This window comes from Propithecus coquereli, unplaced genomic scaffold (assembly GCF_000956105.1).
Source record: "Propithecus coquereli isolate 6110/MARCELLA unplaced genomic scaffold, Pcoq_1.0 Scaffold427, whole genome shotgun sequence".
Lineage (NCBI taxonomy): Eukaryota > Metazoa > Chordata > Mammalia > Primates > Indriidae > Propithecus > Propithecus coquereli.
Genome location: NW_012150030.1, coordinates 697,481 through 720,662, shown reverse-complemented (window position 1 = coordinate 720,662; position 23,182 = coordinate 697,481). Strand labels below are relative to the sequence as shown.

The 23,182-nt window shown below is 38.1% G+C and overlaps 1 protein-coding gene across 1 annotated transcript in view; it reads left to right on the top strand.

The window, feature by feature from the left end:
• Positions 1-23,073, top strand: part of SLC35D1 (solute carrier family 35 (UDP-GlcA/UDP-GalNAc transporter), member D1) — a 65,092-nt gene extending 42,019 nt beyond the window's left edge. The window contains exons 7-10 of the mRNA XM_012653756.1: positions 4,534-4,601; positions 5,726-5,804; positions 9,110-9,192; positions 22,796-23,073. Coding sequence (XP_012509210.1) covers positions 4,534-4,601; positions 5,726-5,804; positions 9,110-9,192; positions 22,796-22,904 — 339 coding nt within the window. The 3' untranslated portion in view covers positions 22,905-23,073. The remainder of the gene's footprint in view (positions 1-4,533; positions 4,602-5,725; positions 5,805-9,109; positions 9,193-22,795) is intronic.
• The last annotated feature ends 109 nt before the right edge of the window (positions 23,074-23,182 follow it).

The following is a 23,182-nucleotide window of genomic DNA, read 5'->3' as shown; positions in this document are numbered from 1 at the left end:
TTCTACATAAATTTTTCTAGAAAGTAGAAGAGGAGAGAGCATTTTCCAGTTGATTTTATATGTAAGACCAACATCACTTTCTACCAAAAGCTGACAAAAACATTACAAGGGAGTTGAAAACTATAGTCCCCCTAAAAATCCAGCAGTATATAAAAAAGGGCATTATATTATGACCAAATTGTGTTTCTCTCAGGAGTTAAGATTAGTTTAACATTTGAAAATCAATCAGCACAATTTACCATATTAACAAAAGTAAAATAGAAGAACAATCTTAATAAATACAGAAAATGTATTTGACAAAATTTGACACCATTTCATGAGTTTAAAATTCTCAGTAAGCCAAACGCAATGGCTCATACTCATAATCCTAGCACTTTGGGAGGCAGAGACAGGAGGATCACTTGAGGCCTGGAGTTCGAGACCAGCCTGAGCAACATAGCAAGACCCCATCTATACAAAAACTATAAAAATTAACCAGATGTGGTGGTGTGTGCCTATAGTCCCAGCTACTCAGGAGGCTGAGGCAGGAGGATCCCTTGCACCCGGGAGTTTAAGGTTACAGTGAGCTATGATGATGCCACTGTACTCTAGCTTGGGCAACAGAGCAAGACTCTGTCTCAAGGAAAAAAAAATCCTCAATAAACTAGAAATAAAAGGGAACTTTCTCAGCATAATAAAGGATAAATACTGAAAAATCTATTGCTAACATGCCTAGTGATGAGAGACTGAATGCTTTTTCACTAAGATTAAGAACAAGGCAAGGATGCCTTCTCTCATATAATGTTCTATTCAGCTATATACTGGAGGGTAATGAAGAAAAAATGAGAAATTAAAAGTCACACAGATTTGAAAGAAGAAGCAAAACTATAAAAAGCATGTGTTAATATATGTAGAAAATCTTAAAGAATCTAGAAAAACATTAGAGTATACAAAAATCAACTGTACTTCCATACAATAGCAGTGAACATGTAGAAACTAAATAAATAATAACCTTTATAATAGCTTCAGAATTATGAAATGCTTAGGGATAAATTTAATAAAATACGACAGTACCTGTAGGCTGAAAACTACAAAACAGTACTGAAATTTTAAAAGACCTAAATAAATGAATTTTACGTTTAAGAATATTTATGAAATACATTTATTTGTCAGTTCTCACCAAATTGATCTATAGATTCAATACCACCCCAATCCTGTACCAAGATTATTTGTAGAAATTGACAAGCTGATTTTAAAATTTATCCTATTTGATTTCAAAACTTCTTATAGAGCTACAGTAATCAAGACAGTGTGGTATTGGATTAAGACAAGACAGTAAATCAGTGGAACAGAACAGAAAATGTAGAAATAGAAATAAACCATGTAGTCAGTTGTTTTTGTCAAAGGCCCCAAAATAAATCAATGAGGAAAGGAAAATCACTTCAACAAGTAGTGCTGGAACAGTTTTGACATCTTTGTGCAAAAAATTGAACCTTGACCCTGACCTCATGAAATGTACGAAAATTAATTGAAAAGTCTTATAGGTTGAATTGTATTCTGCCCACCCCCAATTCATATGTTAAAGTCCTCACCCCTTGTATCTCAGAATGTGACCTTATTTGGAAATGGGGTTGCTGAGATGTAATTAGTTAAGATGAGGTCATGCTGGAGTAGGGAGGGCCCCTAATTCTATATGACTGGTGTTCTTATTAAAAATGGAAATTGGGGCCAGGCACGGTGGCTCACGCCCGTAATCTTAGCACTCTGGGAGGCCGAGGTGGGCGGATTGTTTGAGCTCAGGAGTTCGAGACCAGCCTGAGCAAGAGCGAGACCCCGTCTCTACTAAAAATAGAAAGAAATTAATCGAACAACTAAAAATATGTAGAAAAAATTAGCTGGGCATGGTGGCGCATGCCTGTAATCCCAGCTACTCAGGAGGCTGAGGCAGTAGGATCACTTGAGCCCAGGAGTTTGAGGTTGCTGTGAGCTAGGCTGACGCCATGGCACTCACTCTAGCCAGGGCAACAGAGTGACACTCTTGTCTCAAAAAAAATAAAAATAAAAGTAAAAATGGAAATTGGGACACAGACATACACACGGGAAGAACACCATGTGAACATGAAGGTAGAAGTCAGGATGATACCTGTACAAGTTTAGGAACACCAGAGATTGGCAACAAACCCCCAGAAGCCAGGGGAGAGGCATGGAACAGATTCTCTCTCTCAGTCCTCAGAAGGAGCCAACTCTGTGGACACTTTGATCTTGGACTTCAAGCCACCAGAACTGTGAGACAACAAATTTCTCTTGTTTAAGCCACTCAGTTTTATGGTACTTTATTACAGCAGCCCTTGCAAACTAATATAAAAAGGATCATAGACCTAACAACCATAGGAGCTAAAACCATAAAACTCCTAGAAGAAAATCTTTGTGACTTTTGGTTAGACCCAGGTTTCACTGAAAAGTTATAAGCAAGAATTACAAAGCACAAAATTGATGTTAGACTACATCAAAATTAAAATAATTTGCTCTTCAAAAGATACCATTAAGAAAATGAAAAGGCAAGTTACAGACTGGAAGAGAATATTTGTATTTTATATAAGTGTATATGTGTATATATATCATGATATATGTATGATTAAGGACTTTTATCCAGAATATATATTTAAAAAATTCTTAACAACTCAGTCATAAAAAGATGAATACCTTGAATAAAAATAAATAAAAATTTGGCAAAATATATGGACAGATACTTCACCAAAGAAGAAATATTGATGTCAAGTAAGCACGTTAAAAGAAATGCAAATTGAAATTGTGGGATACTACTTAATCACTCATTAGGATGGCCTATAACAGTTTCAAATGTGGGCAAGAATGCAGAGCAGTGGGAACTCTCATACAGTGCTGGTGAGAATACAAAATTGTATAGCTACTTTGGAAAACAGTTGGCAGTTTCTTATAAAGTAAAAGATATGCTTACCAATCCCATTTTCTAGGTATTTAGCCAAGATAAATAAAAACTTGTCCATAGAAAGATTCAAAGGTTCATTACAACTTTATTCACAATAACTTGTGGAAACAACCCAAATAAATGTCCACTGACTGGTGTCTACATAAACAAATTGTGGCATATCCATAAGGTGGAATACAAATTGGCAATAAAAATGAATTACTGATATACACACAGCATAGACGAATCTCAGAAGCATTATGCCAAGTAAAAAAAGCAAGACAAAAGAATGCATACTACACAATTCCATTTATATGGAATTATTGAGCAGCAAAACTGTAGTAACAGAAAGTAGATCAGAGATTGCCAGGGACTAAAAATGGGGGAGGGGATCGACTGTCAAGGGGCAGGAGGGACCTTTGGAGGGGAGGAGTTCTTTATCGTGATTGTAATAGTGGTTACATGACTATACATTTGTCAGTGCTCACTGAATTGAACACTTAAAGTTGGTGAATTTTATTTTTTATATATTATACCTCAACAAAGAAAGAACCACAAACAAACTGTCTACTGTCTGTCAAGTGCTATGTTAGGAATATGATTAGATGAATGTGATATGCATCCTCCCCTCAGGGAGCTCACAGTCTATAGACATGACATAGAAGGACTTACAGTTCAGAGAGACAAGAGCCCTAGAGAGAAGTACTGAGGCACAAAGGAAGGAGTACTTGATTGGGAAGGCCCCACAAAGAAGCCTTGAAAATTTTAGTTTGATGAATGAGCAGGAGTCAGATGAGTGTCGATGGGAAGGGCATTCCAGGCACGGGTATGCAAGTGTGTTTTATAAACTACAAGGACCCTGGTATTGCTGGAGCCATGAGATTTACGTAGAAGTGGCAAGAGTTGAGGCTGGACAGGTTGGCAGAGAGATAAAAGGTGGAATGATTTCTCATATTTGCTTATCAAGCTCATAATCCAAAAGAAACTATGTACTTGGGAGAGAAACCACCCCTCTTGGATGAGAGATGAGATGGTTTCATTTCTCTTCATTCTTTTCCTTTTGTCTTAAAACAAACAAGAACAAAAACACCTTGCTTTTAGAATCAACTGTTTGAAAACAGTAATTCTCAAACAGACCCCAGCAGAATTTGTATAACTAAAGCTGTACTTTGAGATTTCACATGTTACAGGAATGAGACATGTTTTAATGTTTGAGAGAACCTTTAATACTAGCACATTAACAACCATCTGGGAGAACTGCTGAGATTAGCCAGATGTGCCTGTGGCTTGTGCTGTTCAGGAAATATCAGTTTCTTTGCGCCAATAGGGAGAAATACAAAATCATTCCTGCATTACATTTTGGAAAGGAGAAAACCTGAAACTGCTTATTGATTCAACTACTCCATATACATGAAATTTTTGAACATCACTCTTTATCCATGGACTGATACAGGGAAATGTATACGTGGGTGTATGTGTGTGTGTGTTTGTGTGCGCGCGTGTATGTGTGTGTGTAAGGCAGATGCATAGAAGGATTTCCATTAATGAACAGGAGAGCTGATTTTGAGGGCCTGTTTTAAAATCTAATGTTTTCTTGTGTATTACAGGCGGTGGAGTTTGAAGGCTGGGCTGACATCCTCTTTCTTCTGCAGTTCACCCTCTCCTGTGTGATGGGGTGAGCTTTTGCTGCCTTGTTAGCAGATAGTTTTCCTAGAGAAATAGGTTAGAGATCTTTGTTCCAGAGTCCTGCCTCCTTTCTCAGTATCCTGTTTGGTCTCCTGAGTGTGTCAGCTTCGGGTAATTAACCCCCAGACCTAGATGGTTTCACAGCCCTTGGGAATGTGCTCTCAGGGCTCCGGAACTGATCCCAGTCATGCTTAAAAGGATGGAGAACAGGAACTATTTACCAGAGAACCTACTGTGTGATAAGCACCATTATATTTCAACATGCATTATTTTGTTTCATCTCTACGTTGGCCATTTGACAGATATTGCTGTCCCCTTACCTATGAGAAAGCAGACTCAGAACTTAAGTTGCCTATTTTGTACAATTAGTAGGTGGCAGTGGCAGCATTTGAATTTGGGGCCACTTGACTCCTCTGTATCATGTCGTCTCCATTTCTGAAGAGAATATGTAGAAGGCAGGAGGGTATCTGAGAATAGGCCTCTTCTCCTCACCTCCATATTTCTCTAATGTATTTTTTCCTCAGCCAGTCAGTTCAGTTGCTGTTTGTGACTGGGTCTGGCACAGAGTGAGCAGGTACTTCAGAATAAAGTTGACATTGTCCCTTGGTACTAAGTCAGGCTCAGAAGCCTCAATGTAAATCAGGCAGTTCCAGCTGCTGCTGCTTAGTTGTTCAGTGAACGTGTATCTCCTCTTAAAGTAGTTTTAATGTGGTTTTCTTCCATCTCGAAGGCTCTCTCTTGCCTTCACCCTGGCCCCGAGGTCATATTGGTTTCATGGAAGGTGCACAACTGAGCTAGGGTCTATGAGCTGGCTTAGGTGAACTAGTAGGAAGCACGATCTATAAAGAGCGCTTATAATTATGAATGATGGTTTCAGGGTTTTGGAGAGGGTGGCAAGGAAAAACACCTGTCAGGAAATGGATGTGTGTTTCTCTTTAGTGAAATTTTTAAAAATCAAGCTGCAATATAAGCAGCAGTGGGGTGGGGAAAAATCACAGTTGGTCAGTGACTAGAATGTGCTAGCATGGCCAATGCTGGTTGTTTCTCTTGGCTAGAGATTATTATAAAGTAAGCAAATGGATCTTATTTATATCTCTAACTTACTCATTCTAGGTTTATCTTGATGTACTCCATAGTACTCTGCACTCAGTATAATTCTGCTCTTACAACTACAATAGTTGGCTGTATTAAGGTGAGTTGGAAAAATAGTGTTATCTCTTTGGTACCTGCTTTGTTTAAAAATTGTTCTCCACAAATAAGAGTCTGGCTATGGCCTTAAGCCGCACAATCCGCATGTACTGTCTTGATAGTGTGACAAATTGTAATGGTTTCTGAAACAGTCTTTAAGAACGCAGGAAGGGCATACTCTCTACTTGCAGGCAACTTAGCTTTGAAGAGTATGGGAAAAGGAAAATGTATTATCTGAGTAGAGAAAGAGAGAGAATCAGGCCTGTTTCTGATAGGGCAGATGAGTAGCTTGGTAGTGATAAGCTTGTCCCTGTAACCTCTAGTGAGAGTTGTACTGTCTCTGCCTCACTGAGTTCTGGCTGTTTAGTAGGGAGAAGATGCCTGCCAGAAGCTAATCAAAGGAGTTTTCCTGTGCCTGAGCCAAACCTTAAATGGCCCACTTTTAAAAGCTGTGGTGGACATTTCCAGTGATGTCATTTCCTCCTGATCTATTTTATTTGAGGGAGATTAATTTGTCTTCAGCCAGTGATGTCATTTCCTCCTGATCTATTTTATTTGAGGGAGACTAATTTGTCTTCAGCCGGGAAAGCCAAGTTGACTTGAATACTGGGCTAAAGTTAATGGCTTAAAGCCTGAGGCCTCTTTCATCTGACTTTGTGATTCTAGTGCTTTAAGATTCAAGAGACCACAGCATGTCTGAATTCCAAATGAATTAGCAAAGTGGCCTTGCTTTCTAAAACAGGCAAGACAGAGGTAGGTCTTTGATCATTTGGGGAAAAGTGGGCAGTTGCCCTTGTGACTTCCCTTTTGATGTCCAGTTAGATTGGGTTAAAACTCTAGAAAGTCTGTGGCTTCAAATCATAGAATTGGAGTGTTTGGTGTTAACAGAATTCTAAATTAAGCTGTAACAAGTCAATTGTGTGAATTCTCCCAGAAAGCTAAAGACAGTCTATATATTCAAGGGACTAGGCTGGCTGAGATAGTTTTAACCCCCCCCAGTGAGCTCTCAGCTGTGTTTTGGTTTTGCAAAGTGAATGCTTCAAGAACAAAGTGGATAACTTGCATCTTCGGAATGAGAGTAGCAAGCACATGAGAGGTAGGGCAGTTGATAACCATGCTTTTAGCTAAGGAGAAGAGTGATGCAGGAAAGCCTGTGTTTGATTTTATAACTATACCTATTTGCTTGGGATTTCTTAGTGTACTTTATAAGCATGGTATACAAATATAGTCATGCTCTTGTTTACAAAACATGGTCTATACTTTTGATATATATTCCTTCCCACAGTAGTCTAAGAACCCCATGGATTTACTTATTCCAAAGGGATTAGTTACAAATTCTACTTACAAATTCTAGAGAGAGGTAAAAACTGAATTGTCTGATTAGTTCACCGTTGCTTGTGCTTCTCACTGGTGCATGGTATCACTGTCAAAGTATGGCTTGCATCTTCAGACAGATGGAAGTCCGTGATGCCCTCGCAGGGTCGGAGCCTCACAGGCCACAGTGGAGCCTCTTTCCTTGGCCTGCTACTCATAACCCTTTTTGCTGAGCCATTGTTCCTCCTGTGAGCTTTAAGCTTCCTTCTGTGCTTGAGGATCCCACTTGCACAAACGCTTGGGTCAGCATTTTTTTTTCTCTTCAGTATGCTGGGAAAACCAGTTAGGATAACTAGTTAAAAATGGAAATTCCAAGGCCACCTCCAAATATACTGAATCAGAGGCTAGAAATCTTCATATTTAACAAGGTTTCCAGGGGATTCTCAGATATACTAAAATTTGAGAATTGCAGTCTTGGTTTTGAGCTACCAGAACTCTTCTGTGCTTCGAAGTTCTGTTTGGAGGATATTGGCAATCTTTCCTGATACCAAACCTTGCTTGGGATACCCTAGTATATACCTGTGGTTTTTCTAACTTCTCGTTTTGAGCAGCATAGGTTAGGTTCTCCTGTCTCCTCCCTTTCTGAAGTTCCCTGGGCAGCTTATGTAAGTAAATTAATTCACCTTCTCCTTGGATCTCTGTATTGAAAGAGAGGTCCTGTTACATACTTTCCCAAGTTGCCTACTGGCCTTGTTTACTGTTACATGATATTTAATTTTATTTTTTCCCCTCAAATAAGAAAAATCTGCTCTAGGGTAACTTGCTGTTTCCATCCTTAGACCTAAAAAAGGCTGATATAATTTTAAATGCTTTCTCCAAGGGCACTCTGTTATAAAAATAATTTTGGAGTTTGTTTTTGGCCTTTTAAAAACACCATAGCAATTTACTTTCTGTCTCGGAGGCCTAATCTAGGAGAGCCTAGGTACTAAAAATGTTTGTGACATTTACAGTTTATGGCAGTTGTAATAGCAGAGAGGGAGGCAGTGACTTATGAATATGAAAGAAGGGAGATTGGGAGGAATTGAATAATACAGGTTGAGCATCCCAAATCTGAATCTGAAATGCTCCAAAATCTGAAACTTTTTGAGGGCCAACATGACATTCAAGGAGAAAATTTGGAGCATTTGGAGCATTTTGGACTTTGGATTTTTGAATTTGAGATACTCAGCCGGTAAGTATAATGCAAATATTCTAAAATCCCAAATCTGAAACACTTCTGGTCCCAAGCATTTCAGATAAGGGATAGTCAGCCTATAGTTTAAACTTTAGAACCTTGTTTTTTGCTTTTGTAGTGTGAGGATAATTAAGAGAGAGCCAGACAATGTTTGCACCTGGGAGTGTCAGGTGAGGTGATTTTAGGTATAATGCATCGAAATGACTTACCATATTTTTTTTAGGATACCAAGGAAGATTTTTCTAAAAACAGTCTTTACATTGGTAAAGTCCCTAATATCCCCTTTTTTCTTTTTAAAAGAAGTGGGAAAGATGCTTGCATGGAAGCAGTCTTTTCTTCTTCACTCTCTCCTATCAAGTTTACAGTTATCTCAATAGGAGAAAAATGTAGTCTTTTCTAAGATTGCTAAATGTGTTTTTGTATTTTCTACCCCTAATAACAGCAATGTTTATTTAGATTTGTAATGTAAGCCCGTACCACAGGTCAGGGAAAGTTTGACAATCTTGTTACTATTCTTCTATCTCCATGAAAGCATTTATCTTCTGGAGAATACATTAGGAAGAAGCTAAGTCATTGGTTCCTTAATAGTGTTCTTGCTCATACTACACTCTTATTAGAGTTGGTGGGTTTCTGTTGTTATTGTCTGTTTGTTTTTGTATTTTAAAGATAGGTATTTGGGTCACAGAACGGGTTAGTTTTTATATGTATTTAAAAAGCTCAGTTAAACCTATGTAACAGTATATTGCCATTTTTCTTTTTAGAATATATTAGTAACTTATATTGGAATGGTGTTTGGTGGAGATTATATTTTCACATGGACAAACTTCATTGGCTTAAATATCAGGTGAGTAAAAATATTTAATTAAATATAACCACTTTGACAAGTGGAAATTAGATATTCAAATAGTATCACAGTAAGATCGGGCTATTAAATTAATGGAAAATTTGTTGACTTATTAAACATTTGTGGAGTGTCAACTTTGTGCTAGATACTTAATGTGTCTACATAATGCTTTATAAGAAAGGAGAAAATACTTCCAAATTCTTTGCATAGTATTTGGGGAATTTTGTGGAAGTTGAACTGTCTTTACTTGGCCTTCAGAGTCCTCTATTTATTATGCTAGATGCAATGCAGTGTTCTCAAGGAATGTAGGGCTAAAGAAGAATACCAATTCAGTTACGGTTGCTTTATGTGAGTGTTACCTTAGACATATCACTACCTTTCTTTAGACCTTGTATTCATCAGTGAAGGGGGTGACTTGTAGGAAAGATCTTTTTCATTTCTGGAATTTTGAATCTCATTTTAAACATCGTTTATATGCCTAAAAGTTATCAAATTCATATTTGGGCCAGACCTCTGTCCTCAAGTCAGATCCATTTATCCAACAGCCCATTTGACATCTCCAGCTGGTGTGTCCAAAATGACCTCCTTTTATTTCCTTTATTTCCTGCAAAGTCTGCTCTATCATCTTAATTGTTGGAGACCCCATCCTTCTAGCTGTTTGGTTTAAAAGCCTTGGGATCATCTTTGGCTTTTCTATCATATATCCAATATCCAGCATATTAGCAAATTTCGTTGTCTTTACCTTCAGAAAATATCCAACAAAGGATTGCTTCTCCCCATCAGCATTGCTTTCATCATCATCTAAGCCACCAGCATGCTTCGATTATGGTCTTATTCTTACACACTTGTATCCCTAGTTTGACTTACCGACCTCTCCCCTAGTCAGTTCTCAACAGAGTAGACAGTATATTCCTTGTAAAAGGTAAGTCAGAACATGTCATTCTTCTAACACCTCCCACCCCCACCCATGGCTGTCTAAGTCCCAAAATCATTACAAGACCCTAACAAGATTTATCCCCTCTTTTCCTCTCCAACTTCAGTTCCTGCTTCTCTTCTTCCTTACTCCACTTTATTCACATAGACCTTGCTGTTCCTCTAGAATAATTAGCATGCTCCCTCTCTGGAACCTTCGGACTGAATATTTCCTCTGCCCGGAACAATATACTGCCAGATACTTGCATTGGTAACTCTTTTACACCTAGAAGTTTTTGCTCAAATGTTATCTTCTCAAGGAAATCTACCCTGACCACCTCTTTAAAAATCGTAAATTGCTCTCCCTCTTCTAACATTCCCTAACCCTTTTATTTTGCTTTTCTATTTATTTTTTCCAGAGTACTTAGTCACTTTCTAATATTCTGCGTAATTTGCTTATTTATATATATTACCTATATGTGTTACCCCAGGTAGCATGTGAATTCCATGAGGGTAGGGATCTGTGCCTGTATTGTTCACTGATATTTTTCAGGCTTCTAGAATGAGTGCTAGTAGTTGATTCATAAGTATTTGCTTGATGAATTCTATATGGATTAGTGAAAAAGCATTGTGGAGACTTATAAAACTTTCTACTAGTATATGGTAGTGTCATCTTTTTAATTTGCAACAAATTATAGAACCTCTCTGACCTTTTATTTCTTCATATTTAAATAAATGATAGTACCAGTTCTACATTCCTTGTGGATTAACATGAGAATTAATAATATCACTAATAGGTTGATAATTAATTCTTGGCTTTTTCCTAACATTTATTTGCCACTATATTTGTCTTTTAGAGGGAAAAATTATTTATTAGTGGGGAGGTAGGAGTTGGCAGGAGGGTTGGTGTGTATACGTATACCTGAGAATTGCCTGTTAAAGGAGGAAAATGAATAGCTGAATGTCAGATTTTGTCTGGAGTTGCTGTTCATGCTTGCCATCTGTGTGACTTTAAGCAAGTTTATCCTTTCTGAATTTGTTTTCTTCTGTGTTGGGGATGAATACAACTCTTTCATTAGAGCTGTTAGAATGAAATAGCATGATGAATGTAAAGTATCTGTTCATTGCTTAACATATGTGCTTTTTATCAGTTTTTTATTAATATTTGTAAGGAAGGGCCAGGATAGTAGGAGCAACATGATAAATCTGATCTGGCTTTGAATGTGGCCTGAGTTTCATTCATTTCTAGAAATTTGGATTAAAGCATCATTATGACACAAATCGAGACCTCAGCGCTGTCTTGATTTTCTTTTTGTCCTCCTTTAAATAGATAACATAATTGCCAAAATGAAGTAAAAGCTTCTTTTTGCATTTTCACATCTCTACAGTTCAAAGCTCTTATATAGTATCTCGTAAGAAAGGTTAGGTATCTAAAACTAATAAATGAATTCAGTAAAGTTGCAGGATACAATATCAGCATACAAAAAACTATTGCGTTTCTATATTCTAACAATGAACTCTCAGAAAAATCAAGAAAACAATCCCACTTGCAATAGCATCAAAAAGAGTAAAACACTTAGGAATAAATTTAACCAGTGAGGTGAAAGACTTGCATACTGAAAATTATAATACATTGATGAAAGAAAACATAAATAAATGGAAAGAGGCTGGGCGCGGTGGCTCATGCCTGTAATCTAGCACTCTGGGAGGCCGAGGAGGGTGGATTGTTTGAGCTCGGGAGTTCGAGACCAGCCTGAGCAAGAGCGAGATCCCATCTCTACTAAAAAAATAGAAAGAAATCAGCTGAACAACTAAAAATATATATATAAAAAATTAGCCGGGCATGGTGGCGCATGCCTGTAGTCCCAGCTACTCGGGAGGCTGAGGCAGTAGGATCGCTTGAGCCCAGGAGTTTGAGGTTGCTGTGAGCTAGGCCGACACCATGGCACTCTAGCCCGGGCAACAGAGTGAGACTCTGTCTCAAAAAATAAATAAATAAAAATAAGTGGAAAGATATCTTGTCCTCATGGTTTGGGAAACTTAGTACCTTTAAAATATCCATACTACCACATGTGATCTACAGATTTAATGCAGTTCCCATCAAAATCCCAGTGGTATTTCTTACAGAAAAGAAAGCAATCCTAAAATTCACGTGGAACAACGGAAGACCCAGAATAGGCAAAGCAATCTTGAGAAAGAACAACAAAGGTGGAGGCATCACACTTCCCGATTTCGAAATATATTACAAAGCTGCAGAAATTAAAATAGTGTGGCACTTGCATGAAGACAGACATATAGAACAAGGGAACACAGTGGAGAGCCCAGAAATGAACCCATACATTTTATCAATTGGTTTTTGATGAAGGTGCTAAGAACACACAATGGGGGACAGGATAGTCTTGTCAACAAACGGTGTTGGGAAAACTGGATATCCACATGCAAAGGAATGAATTGGACTCTATCTTATACCATGTACAAAAATCACCTCAAAATGGTTTAAAAACTTAAACATAAGACCTGGAATTGTAAAACTCCTAAAGGAAAATATAGGGGAAAAGTTTTAGGACATCGGTTTTGGCAATGATTTCATGGATGTGATACCAAAAGCACAGGCAACAAAAGCAAAAATAGACAAGTAAGATTCTATCAAACTAAAAAGCTGCCGAACAGCAAAGGAAACAATCAATAGAACGAACAGGCAACCCACAGAATGGGAAAAAGTATTTGCAAACCATATATTTGCAAACCATGTATCTGATAAAGGGTTATTTCCAAAATATGTAAGGAACTCCTACAGCTCAATAGCAAGAAAACCCCAAATAATCTGATTTAAAAATGGGCAAAGGATCCGAATAGACATTTCTCCAAAGGAAACATACAGATGGCCAACAGGTATAAGAAAAGGTGCTCAACATCACTAATTATCAGGGAAATGCAAACTGAAACCACAATGAGATCATCTCACACCAGTTAGGATGGCTCCTATTAAAAAACAAGATGATCTCCCCTAAGTGTTGGCGATGATATGAAGAAATTGGAACCCTTGTACCTTGTTGGTAGGAATGTAAAATGGTACAGCTGCTATGGAAAGCAGTGTGGAGGTTCCTCAAAAAATTAAAAATAGAACTGCCATGTGATCCAGCAATTCCAATTCTGGGTATATATCCAAAAGAATTGAAGTCAAAATCTCAAAGAGAAACTTGCCCTCCCATGTTAATTGCAGCATTACTGACACTAGTTAAGACATGGAAACAACCCAAATTTTCATTGACAAATGAAGAAAATATGATATATACATACAACGGAGTATTATTCAACCTTAAAAACAAGGCAATCTGACTGTTTGCAACAGCCATGAATGAACCTGGAAGACATTATGCTAAGTGAAATAAGTCAGTCACAAAAGGACAAATAATGCACTATTCCACTTATATGAGGTGTCTAAGATAGACTTAAATAACCAGAAATCAGAGTGGTGGTTGCCAGGGAATGGGAGGAGGGAGAAAGGAGGAGTTGTTCAACAGGTATAAAATTACAGTTATACAAATTGAGTAAGTTCTAGATATATTCTGTATAATGCAGTACAAATAGTTAACAGTAGCGCTTAAAAATTTGTTAAGAGCCAGGCACTGTGGTGCATGCCTTTAATCCCAGATACTCCAGAGGCCGAGGTGGAAGGATCACTTGAGGCCAAGAGTTCAAGGCTGTAGGGCAGTATTATCACACCTGTGAATAGCCACTACATTCCAGCCTGGACAATATAGTGAGACCCCATCTCTTTAAAAAAAGTGTTTTTTCTTGAGGGAAGATCTCATGTTAAGTGTTCTTAACACGCACACACACACACGCACACACACACACACACACACAAAGGCAAAGGGACACAGGAAACTTTTGGGGGTGACGGATGTATTTATTACTTTGTGCTGATGGTATGTATATGTCCATGGTGTATGGTATATGCATATGTGCAAACTCATCAAATTGCGTGCATCAAATACGTGCAGGTTTTTGTATATCATGCCTCAGTAAAGTTATAAAATAAATATGAGCAAATGAACAATAAGAAGGATTAGGTATCTTTTTTCACATTGCAGGTATTTAAAAAACTTCACAAGTTTCCGAATATGTTAGAATGTTATAACATATGTCAGCCTCTAACATGTATCAAAACCAACATCTTAAAAATTTTTCCACTGGAATTTCTTTTTTGTCAAGTAGTTCTGGTTAATGTGTTGTAACGAGTACCATTTTGCTAACCAGGCTGGTTGATAATGATGTTAATGATATTCTTTCCTTTTGTAATATTTTTAATAATTTCTAATTACTTTCACATTTTATTACAGTAAATTTTACATGCCATATCTCTTTCTAATCCCCGTTTTATTACAAGTTTAGGGAGAATAATTGATGTTTTTTAGTCATTAGTTAAGATTCAAATTATTTGCAGAGTTGGGATTAGAATCTAGGTATCCCGACTCCTGTTCAAATGTTATTTCTGTTGCAGTATACTTTTTAGCTTTTGGCAAAGAAAGTATATTGTCTAATTTTTTATACTTTTTCTCTTTAAAATGAGAATTATGATTTTATTGTTGTTTATATTTCTTTTGATTTTATTTCACTAGTCAGTAAGCAGAACCAGAGGTTGTGGACATTACCTTTTTTTCTTTTTAATGTAAAAACCAGGAGCTACTTTGTAGATTTCACTTTGCTTGGAAATGGTGTCAGTCAATCCTTGGCAGACTGCGCTTTGAAGGAAATCATTAATTGAACTGTATTCTTAGAAGATTCTATGATTAAAGCTAGATACATCTAGCTCCCCTCCATCCTGCCTTGTTTCTTTGCCATTTTAAAAAAAGTTTAAATAGCCCTCTCTCTGTTTGATTCAAGTGCAGGAAGCAGGAGATTGCATAGTAGCTTCTCAGGTCTATTCAACTTTGATTCTGTGAATTAAAGAGTTATTTTCTTTTTCAGTAGGGATCTGTTGAGAGCCTGCCTGTCTCCAATTCCCCTAAATGCCTTTTTCCATTGGCCAAAACAAAAACAACAGAGAGTGTGGGGAATGAACAGACTGAAGGCAGATCATGCTCCTGTACTTCCATCCAAGTCTGGGCTCTGGCCTGTGGCTTAGGCCTGAGTAATGTTACCTTTCCAGATAATGATATTATCATCCTCACAGCTGTCCAGGTTAGAATTCTTAGACTCTCTGGGACTCGTCTGTATCTGTGATTCTTTTTTCTTCCATTAAAAAAAATTAATATGTGATTAAATACAGTAAAATTCATCTTTTCAAGTGGACAGTTCTGTGAGTTTTGACAAATGCATACAATCATATAACCACCACCACCACAATCAAGATACAAAACAATTCTATTATCCCCTCAATATCTATCCATGCTCCTTTGTATTTAACCCCTCTCATTCCCCTCAAACCCCAACAAAGATTTGTTTTCTGTCCATATAGTTTCTAGAATGTCATATAAATGATACATAATGTATGCAGCTTTTGAGTCTGGCTCTTTCACTTAGCATATTGTATTTGAGATTCCCTCTATGTTGTTGCATGTATCAGTACTTTTTATATTTTTATTGCTGAGTAGTATTGTATGGCTATATAACATTCATCCACCATTTAAAAGACATTTGGGTCATTTCCAAATTTTAGCTATTATGTACTAGCTGCTATAAATACTTGCTTAGAAATTTGTGCGTGAACATGAGTTTTCATTGCACTTGGGTAAATGTCTAGGGGTGGAATTTCTGGGATGTATGGTAGGTGTATATTTAACTTTATAAGGAATTGCCAAACTATTTTCCAAAGTGGCAGGACCATTTTGCATAACCACCAGCAATGTATGAGAGTTACAGTTGCTCCACTTCCTGACCCTTGGCATTGTCATTTTTTTTTTAAATGTGAACCATTCTTTTCATAGATCTGTAGTAGTACCTCATTGTGGTTTTGATTATTTCCCTGATGATTAATCATGTTGAACATCTTTTCCTGTGCTTATTTGCCATCTGTATATATTCTTTGGTAAAATAGCTGTTCAGATATTTTGCCCATTTAAAAATTAGGTTCTCTTTTTCTTACAAAGTTTTTAGAGGTCATTATATATTGTGAATACAAGTCCTTTATCAGATATGTGATTTTCAGATACTGTTTCCCAGTTTGTGGCTTATCTTTTCATTCTCTTACCAGTCCCTTTTAAAGACCAAAAGTTTAAAATGTTCATGAATTCCAATTTACCAGTTTTTTCTTTTTGGGATGTGCTTTTGGTGTTGTGTCTGAGAAATCTTTGCCTAACCCAGGGTCATAAAGATTTTATTTTCTCTTATGTTTTCTTCTAGACATTTTTTTAAGGTTTAGATTTTCACGTATATATTGCTCATTTTGGATTAATTTTTGCATATGGTCTGGATCAAGGTTCTTTTTAGTGTGTGTGTGTTTTAATATATCTAATTGTTCAGATACCTTTTATAGAAAATACAGTCCTTTTTCTGTTGAATCGCTTAATTCCTCATAACACTCTTTGGAAGTTATTTTATAATCACTTTTATAAATGAGGAGACTGAGACTTAGAGAGGTTAAGTAACTTGAATGCATTCTGAAGATACATGCATTGAGCCTGTTTCTGTACGCCAGGCATTCTGCTCTAGAGAGACATGGTGGGTTCTCTCACAGATCTGCCAGCGTCACACAGCTAGTAAATCGTGATGCAAGGATTGTAACCCGGGCGGGTTGGACTCCAGACCTTAAGTTCTCACCCCTCAATGTGTTGTCAGTTAAGTAAATGGCTTAATAAATATAATGTAGCCAAGTAAATTATATATTTCATTGATTTTCATTGCCACTTTATCAACTATTTGATGGCAGGAGTCACTTGTCTTATTTACAGTTGTGTCAGTATATATCCATGCCTGGCCCATAATAGGCATTCAGAAATAATAATAATAACAAAATACTAGCCAATATTTTTTATGCTTACTTTGCGTTAGGCACAAAATCCTAAATATTCCATTTTAATCTTTACAATAGCCCTATGAAGTAGATACTATGAATATTGCATTTCACAGAGAAGCTAAAAACTTGCCGTATATTATGTAGCTGCATGTGGTTGATCCATGACTTATTTTCCCAGTCTTCATTCTTAGCGACAGTGCTGACTACTAAATGGTGAATCGATGAATGAATGAGTTTTGTTTCACATCATTTCATAATGTGTCATCACACTGGCTAGCCAGGTTCCTTTGGTGCAATAAAAGCCATTTTACTGTAGCCTCTGTGGCCACACACAGTCTACATAGTCTCTGGATGGGACATGGTGCAGCTCAGAGTCTAGATCTGGAGTTGTTTCCTGAGACCTTTGGTGTAGCAACCTTTGCTCAGCACCTGAATGCATAATTCCCTCATTTAGGGCTCCCTTGCCTGTTTCCCTCATTTCGGGCTCATTTGCCTGTTTCCTTAGAAGTATGTGTTGCTTCTTAGTTCCAGATTGCTTCTCCTCCTAAGCAGTTTCATTCTAGCAGACTATCTTCTGGTTCTAGCCTTCCCCTGATGTAAGGATATAAGCTTTTCCATTCCTCAGTGGTTCTCTGTTGGAGAGAGAGAAGGACATATTTTGTATTATCAGTTAGTTACTGCTGACGTGACAGCCACCAGCCTATTAATAGAGTTATATAACTAGCATCTCAGTAGAATAACTTGTATATTTGAATAGGTTATAGGGAGGCTGGCTAGGTCCTGAGTTATATTATAATTCATGACAGAAGAGAACTGAATGGGAATATAGCAAAAATCTGTGTTCTGTTGCTGATACTGCCACTAGCTGTCATGATTCACTTTTTACAACCTCGCAGTTTTCTCATCAGTAAAATGTGAGGTTTTTTTTTTTTGAGACAGAGTCTAACTCTGTCACGCTGGGTAAAGTGCAGTGGTGTCCTCGTAGCTCACAGCAACCTTGAACTCCTGGGCTCAAGTGATCCTCCTGCCTCAGCCTCCCTAGTAGCTGTGAATACAGGCGTGTACCACCATGCCTGGCTAAAATTTTTCTATTTTTGGTAGAGACAGGGTCGCGCTCTTGCTCAGGCTGGTCTCCAACTCCTGACCTCAAGTGATGCTTCTACCTCAGCCTACCAGAGTGCTAGGATTACAGGCATGAACCACCATGCCTGGACAAAATGTGAAGTTTTATTAGTGTTGTGTATCCTAATTCTACCACTAAACTTTTCTAATTCAGCCCAGAACATCCTGTGGAAAGTGTGTCATGTGTCAGTAGGTCTCAGGCTATTTTTCAGGAGACTTATGAATTTGAAGGAACTTTCTCCAGGTGTGGAAAACACATAAGCTGTGTTCTCCTTTTAGTTGTAACACTAGTCCTCCACCCATATTTTTAGAGTTTTTTAATAGGCAAAAAGGAAAAAAGAATACAGAGGGAAGGTGACAGAAATATTTGGGGAGTTTCAAGTATCAAAGGTGTCAAGAAAGCTAAAAAAGAGCTGCTCCTAACCAAGTAAGAGAAACCCTCTTACAAAAACTTAACACTAAAACAGTAAGAATAGGTGGGAAACAAGTGTTCAGGCTTATTTTTTTCTTTATGTAGTATAATCTTTAATAAAACCTATATATGTACTTGGGGCCTCACAAGAACTATGATCTTAAAGAGAGTATTTGCATGCTTCATCAGTCAATAAAACAAATAATATCCTTGTCAAGGGCTGTGAGTTCCAAAGAACAGGATTTGGGAGTCTTGGTTTTTTCTGAGTTTCCTCCTGGGCAAACTCGTAAAACTCCTAGACAGATGGAATGGTTCACATCCTAGCCAGTCTTCTGTGACTAAAGTACTTTTATCTTGAAAGTATGTGCACAAATCAACACTTACCTTAGAAATGATTTTAAGTAGTTATCTGGAAAGGCAACATATAGGGAGTTGATGTTTGTTGAGTACCTAGTATATGATGGCCACCTTTACTATGTCATTTAATTAAATCATCCCCTAGTTCACATGATAATGAAATTGAAGCTCAGAGAGGTGATGTATAAAAATTCAAACATAGCCTCTCCCTGCCACTCCATCAAATCTGGGCTTTTCCCCGTCTTCCCTTTTCCCTCCCCCTAGAAACCCCGTCCCCAAAGTTGCTAGAGAGCAATCTATAATTTCTTTCCAAAGTGTTAACTCATCACTGCTTGGCACATAGTATTGATGAATATTCAGTTCTCTTCAGGTGATTCATGAATTTTCTCAAAACTTCAATATTTGTTAATGATCAAGTCAAGAATAAAGTTGAAATGAAAAATCTTTTATTGTTGCCTCAAGTTGGAATTATTGGGAATTGAACAGACTGCTCTTTAATCTTTGGAATTTAGACGAGTAATCTGTGTTGTGGTTTTGCTCTGGTTATTTGAACAACTGTGTGGCAACAGTGTGCTCTACTCTTGCATCATGTTACATCTCTTTGGTGTGAATGTTTGTGTTCCTCTAAAATTACAGGTGTCGTGGCTCACGCCTGTAATCCTAGCACTCTGGGAGGCTGAGGCTGGCGGATCGTTTGAGCTCAGGAGTTCGAGACCAGCCTGAGCAAGAGCGAGACCCCGTCTCTGCCAAAAAAATAGAAAGAAATGATCTGGACAACTAAAAATATATATAGAAAAAATTAGCCAGGCATGGTGGTGCATGCCTGTAGTCCCAGCTACTTGGGAGGCTGAGGCAGGAGGATCGCTTGAGCCCAGGAGTTTGAGGTTGCTGTGAGCTAGGATGACGCCATGGCACTCTAGCCCACGCAACACAGTGAGACTCTGTCTCAAAAAAAAAAAAAAAAAAAATTCGTATGTTGAAATCCTAACTCCCAAAATGATAGTTTTAGGAAGTAGGGCTTTGGGAGGTGATTAGGTTATGGAGGTGGAAACCTCTTGAGTGGGATTAGTGCCCTTATATGAGAGATCCCAGAGCATGATGAGATAGTACTGTCTATGAACCAGGAAGAGGGCCCTCTGTAGACACTGATTCTGCCTTGATCTTGGACTTGCTCACCTCTAAAACTGTGAGAAATAAATTCTGTTGTTTATAAGCCAGCTATTGTATTTCGTTATAGCAGCCCAGATGGACAAAGACATTCATTATTATATCACCCTACCTTTTGTTAACAATACATCTTCCCTGTAGTCTGTGACTATCAGGGCTGACAGGGAACATGGGGGAGAAGGGAATAAATATTTCCTGATTGCTTACTGTGTGTCAGGTGTAGGGCTAGATTCTTTGTGCGTATAATCTCACTTAATCCTCAGACAAGCCTAGATAGATAATGTTCTTCTTATTTGATTAATATAGAAATGGATTCTCAGATTAATTAATTTGCCCAGAGTCACAGAGCTGGTACAGATTGAGCATCCAAAATCCAAAATGTTCCAGAATCTGAAATTTTTGAGCACTGACATGATACTCACAGGATTTTGGGCTTTGGATTTTTGGATTTGCATGTTCAACTGGTAAGTACATGCAAAAATTCTAAAATCTGGAACACTCCTGGTCCCAGACATTTCAGATAATGGATACTCAATCTATAATATTAATATATTCAGGATTTGAACCAAGACCTAACTCTAGAGTCCATGCTTTTTCATTACACCGACTATACTAGGAGTGTAGGGCCTGGGATCATCATAAGGACTAAGCCTGGAATAAATTCCAGGGCATTTTTCGTCCTCTTCTGTTCTACACTTTCCCAGTATTTCTGTTCAGGTGGAATAGGCTTAGTGTGAACATCAAAAGCTGTCTTGACAGGGAAAAGAGAGCTTTGTTATTTTTTAAGTTGTTGTGGGTGGGGGAAGCTAGAAGCTAGAGAAGGATAGGATGAGAGAAGAAAGGGGTTGGGCAGCCCTTCTACTTTGTATTGGGTGGGCTGGGTTTCAGGGCAAAGGGAAATTGACTGTCATGTGGATGTACATGTGAACCTCAAAGAATTTTTAGCTTCCGTTAGGAAGGCTTCAGTAAGCTACCAGGGAAATCATCTAATTTGATGCACTAGAAAAATAAGAAAAGTTTCCAGAAGAGTCAGAGAGTTAAATGGAAAAAAAGCTGCGAGATAAAGGAAAAGACAGCTGTGTGAACACTGGCACGAAGATTGGGGTCATGAGGCCCCTTTCTTTGAATGGGATGATAAGGGATATTCAGTTCTGCAGTTGTTCATGGTGTTGCTGCAGAGTCCAGGCCCCGTGCAAGAGGCTCTGTAGAACTAAAAGAAAAAGGCCTTGGGAAATTAACAGGCTGATGGGGACAAAATAAAAATAGGTAACTGCAGTATCAAGTGGTGCAGGGGCCGTAAGGGAGGCAGCAGTGGTAGTGGAGACAGTGAAACTAACCTGGGTTTTATTCTGGTCCTTCATTAGGATGCTTCGTGACCCTGAGCAAGTTATGACTCCGGGATTCAGTTTCCTAATCTATAAAATGGGTACCTTGCAGCAATATTGCAATGATAGGAAATGTATATAAAATGCTTGACGTATAGTAGACTTTAATAAATGATCACAATTTGATTATTATTAAGTGCTGTGAAGTTCAGATCAGGAAAAGGAAGAATCTGGTTGGGAAGATGAGATTGGAAAAGGCTTTATTATGGGATTGATTGGGGTCTCAGAATGGATAGTGTCATGTAAGTAAAGAGTCAGCACCAGTGTCTGATCTCAGTTCCTTCCTAGTAGGAGCAGGAGCTAGGCATCTCTTACCCTGCTGCAGCCGGTCTGGGGCTGATGCCAAAGCCCAGAGGAAAACAACTAATTTCAAGTAAGCAGCAAGTTTCAAATAAGCAACAAATTTCAAATAAAGAGTCAAGTGATCAGGCAGATGAGGGCCAAACCCAGGGAATGAGAATTCGAGCCCAGGTCGGGCACCTAGCTGGCTACCCAGCTGGCTAGAAGTTCTGGGTGGCAGTCTCAGTGGAAGAGCAGGGCAGGGCAGCCCGGAGTGTCGGATCTGTGAGCTCCTCCAGCTTACCTTCGGCTTAGTGACTGGGGCAGGAGGTTGTGTATCCAGGTGGGTTTGAGATCCCCACAGAGAATAGACAGAGTAATCACTGTCTGCAAAGCGTGAACCCTCCTGGTGGTAGGTGTGATGGGCAAGTGAGGCGTACCAGCAGCCAACTCTCACAGGCTGAGGGCTCACTTAGATAAGTTCCCCACTGTGAACTTGCTTCTAATCAGAGAAAAACCAGCTCTGTGAATCTCCCAGGGTCTGCATGTTTGCTTTACTAATTGGGGTGTTTTCTATTCTTATTAAAAGCCACTTTTATTTGTCTTGAAGCTTATTTTTGAAAATGCCAAAAACACAAATACTATTTGTAATGTCACCATCTAGATGGTAACCACTGTTAATATTCTTGGTGTGTTCCTTCCAGGCTTTTGTCTATTCCAGTGCACATTGATGTACATATTCATGTTAATTTAAATACAGTGAGATTAGACAATGCTTGATGTTTTGGGAGATTTTTTTCTCATTTAAAATGTCATTACTTGTTTTCATTTTATATCATTTTAATGTATAGTATTTCATTTTATGAGTTTATACAGTTTCCCACTGTGGAACATTTACCCTTTATCTCATTTTTTTTTTTTGCTATTACAAATATTGGAATAAACACTTTGTATTTATCCCAAAACCTTCCCTCCCTCCATCTCTGATTGTAGTTTTCTGTTTTGCAGCATTGCTGGGAGCCTGGTGTATTCCTACATCACTTTCACTGAAGAACAGCTGAGCAAACAGTCAGAGGCCAGTAACAAGCTGGACATTAAGGGGAAAGGAGCGGTGTGATCAGAGGATTGCTTCAACTATACAGGCCCAAGGTTTTGAATATCTCAGAACACTGGCAGTTCCTACGCAGATACTGAGGTGTCTTCATGGAGAAAGTACTATTCCTTTGCACTTGTACAATCTGATGATTGATTGCTGCCTTTTAAAATTTTATGATGAGAGAAACTTATAATCGACTCTATTTTTAAATATGTTTTAATTAATTTATATCAAACTGGAAAACGAACTGGGCTTTTTAATTTATTTTTCTTCTATACTGACAGTGAAACATCAGTGTT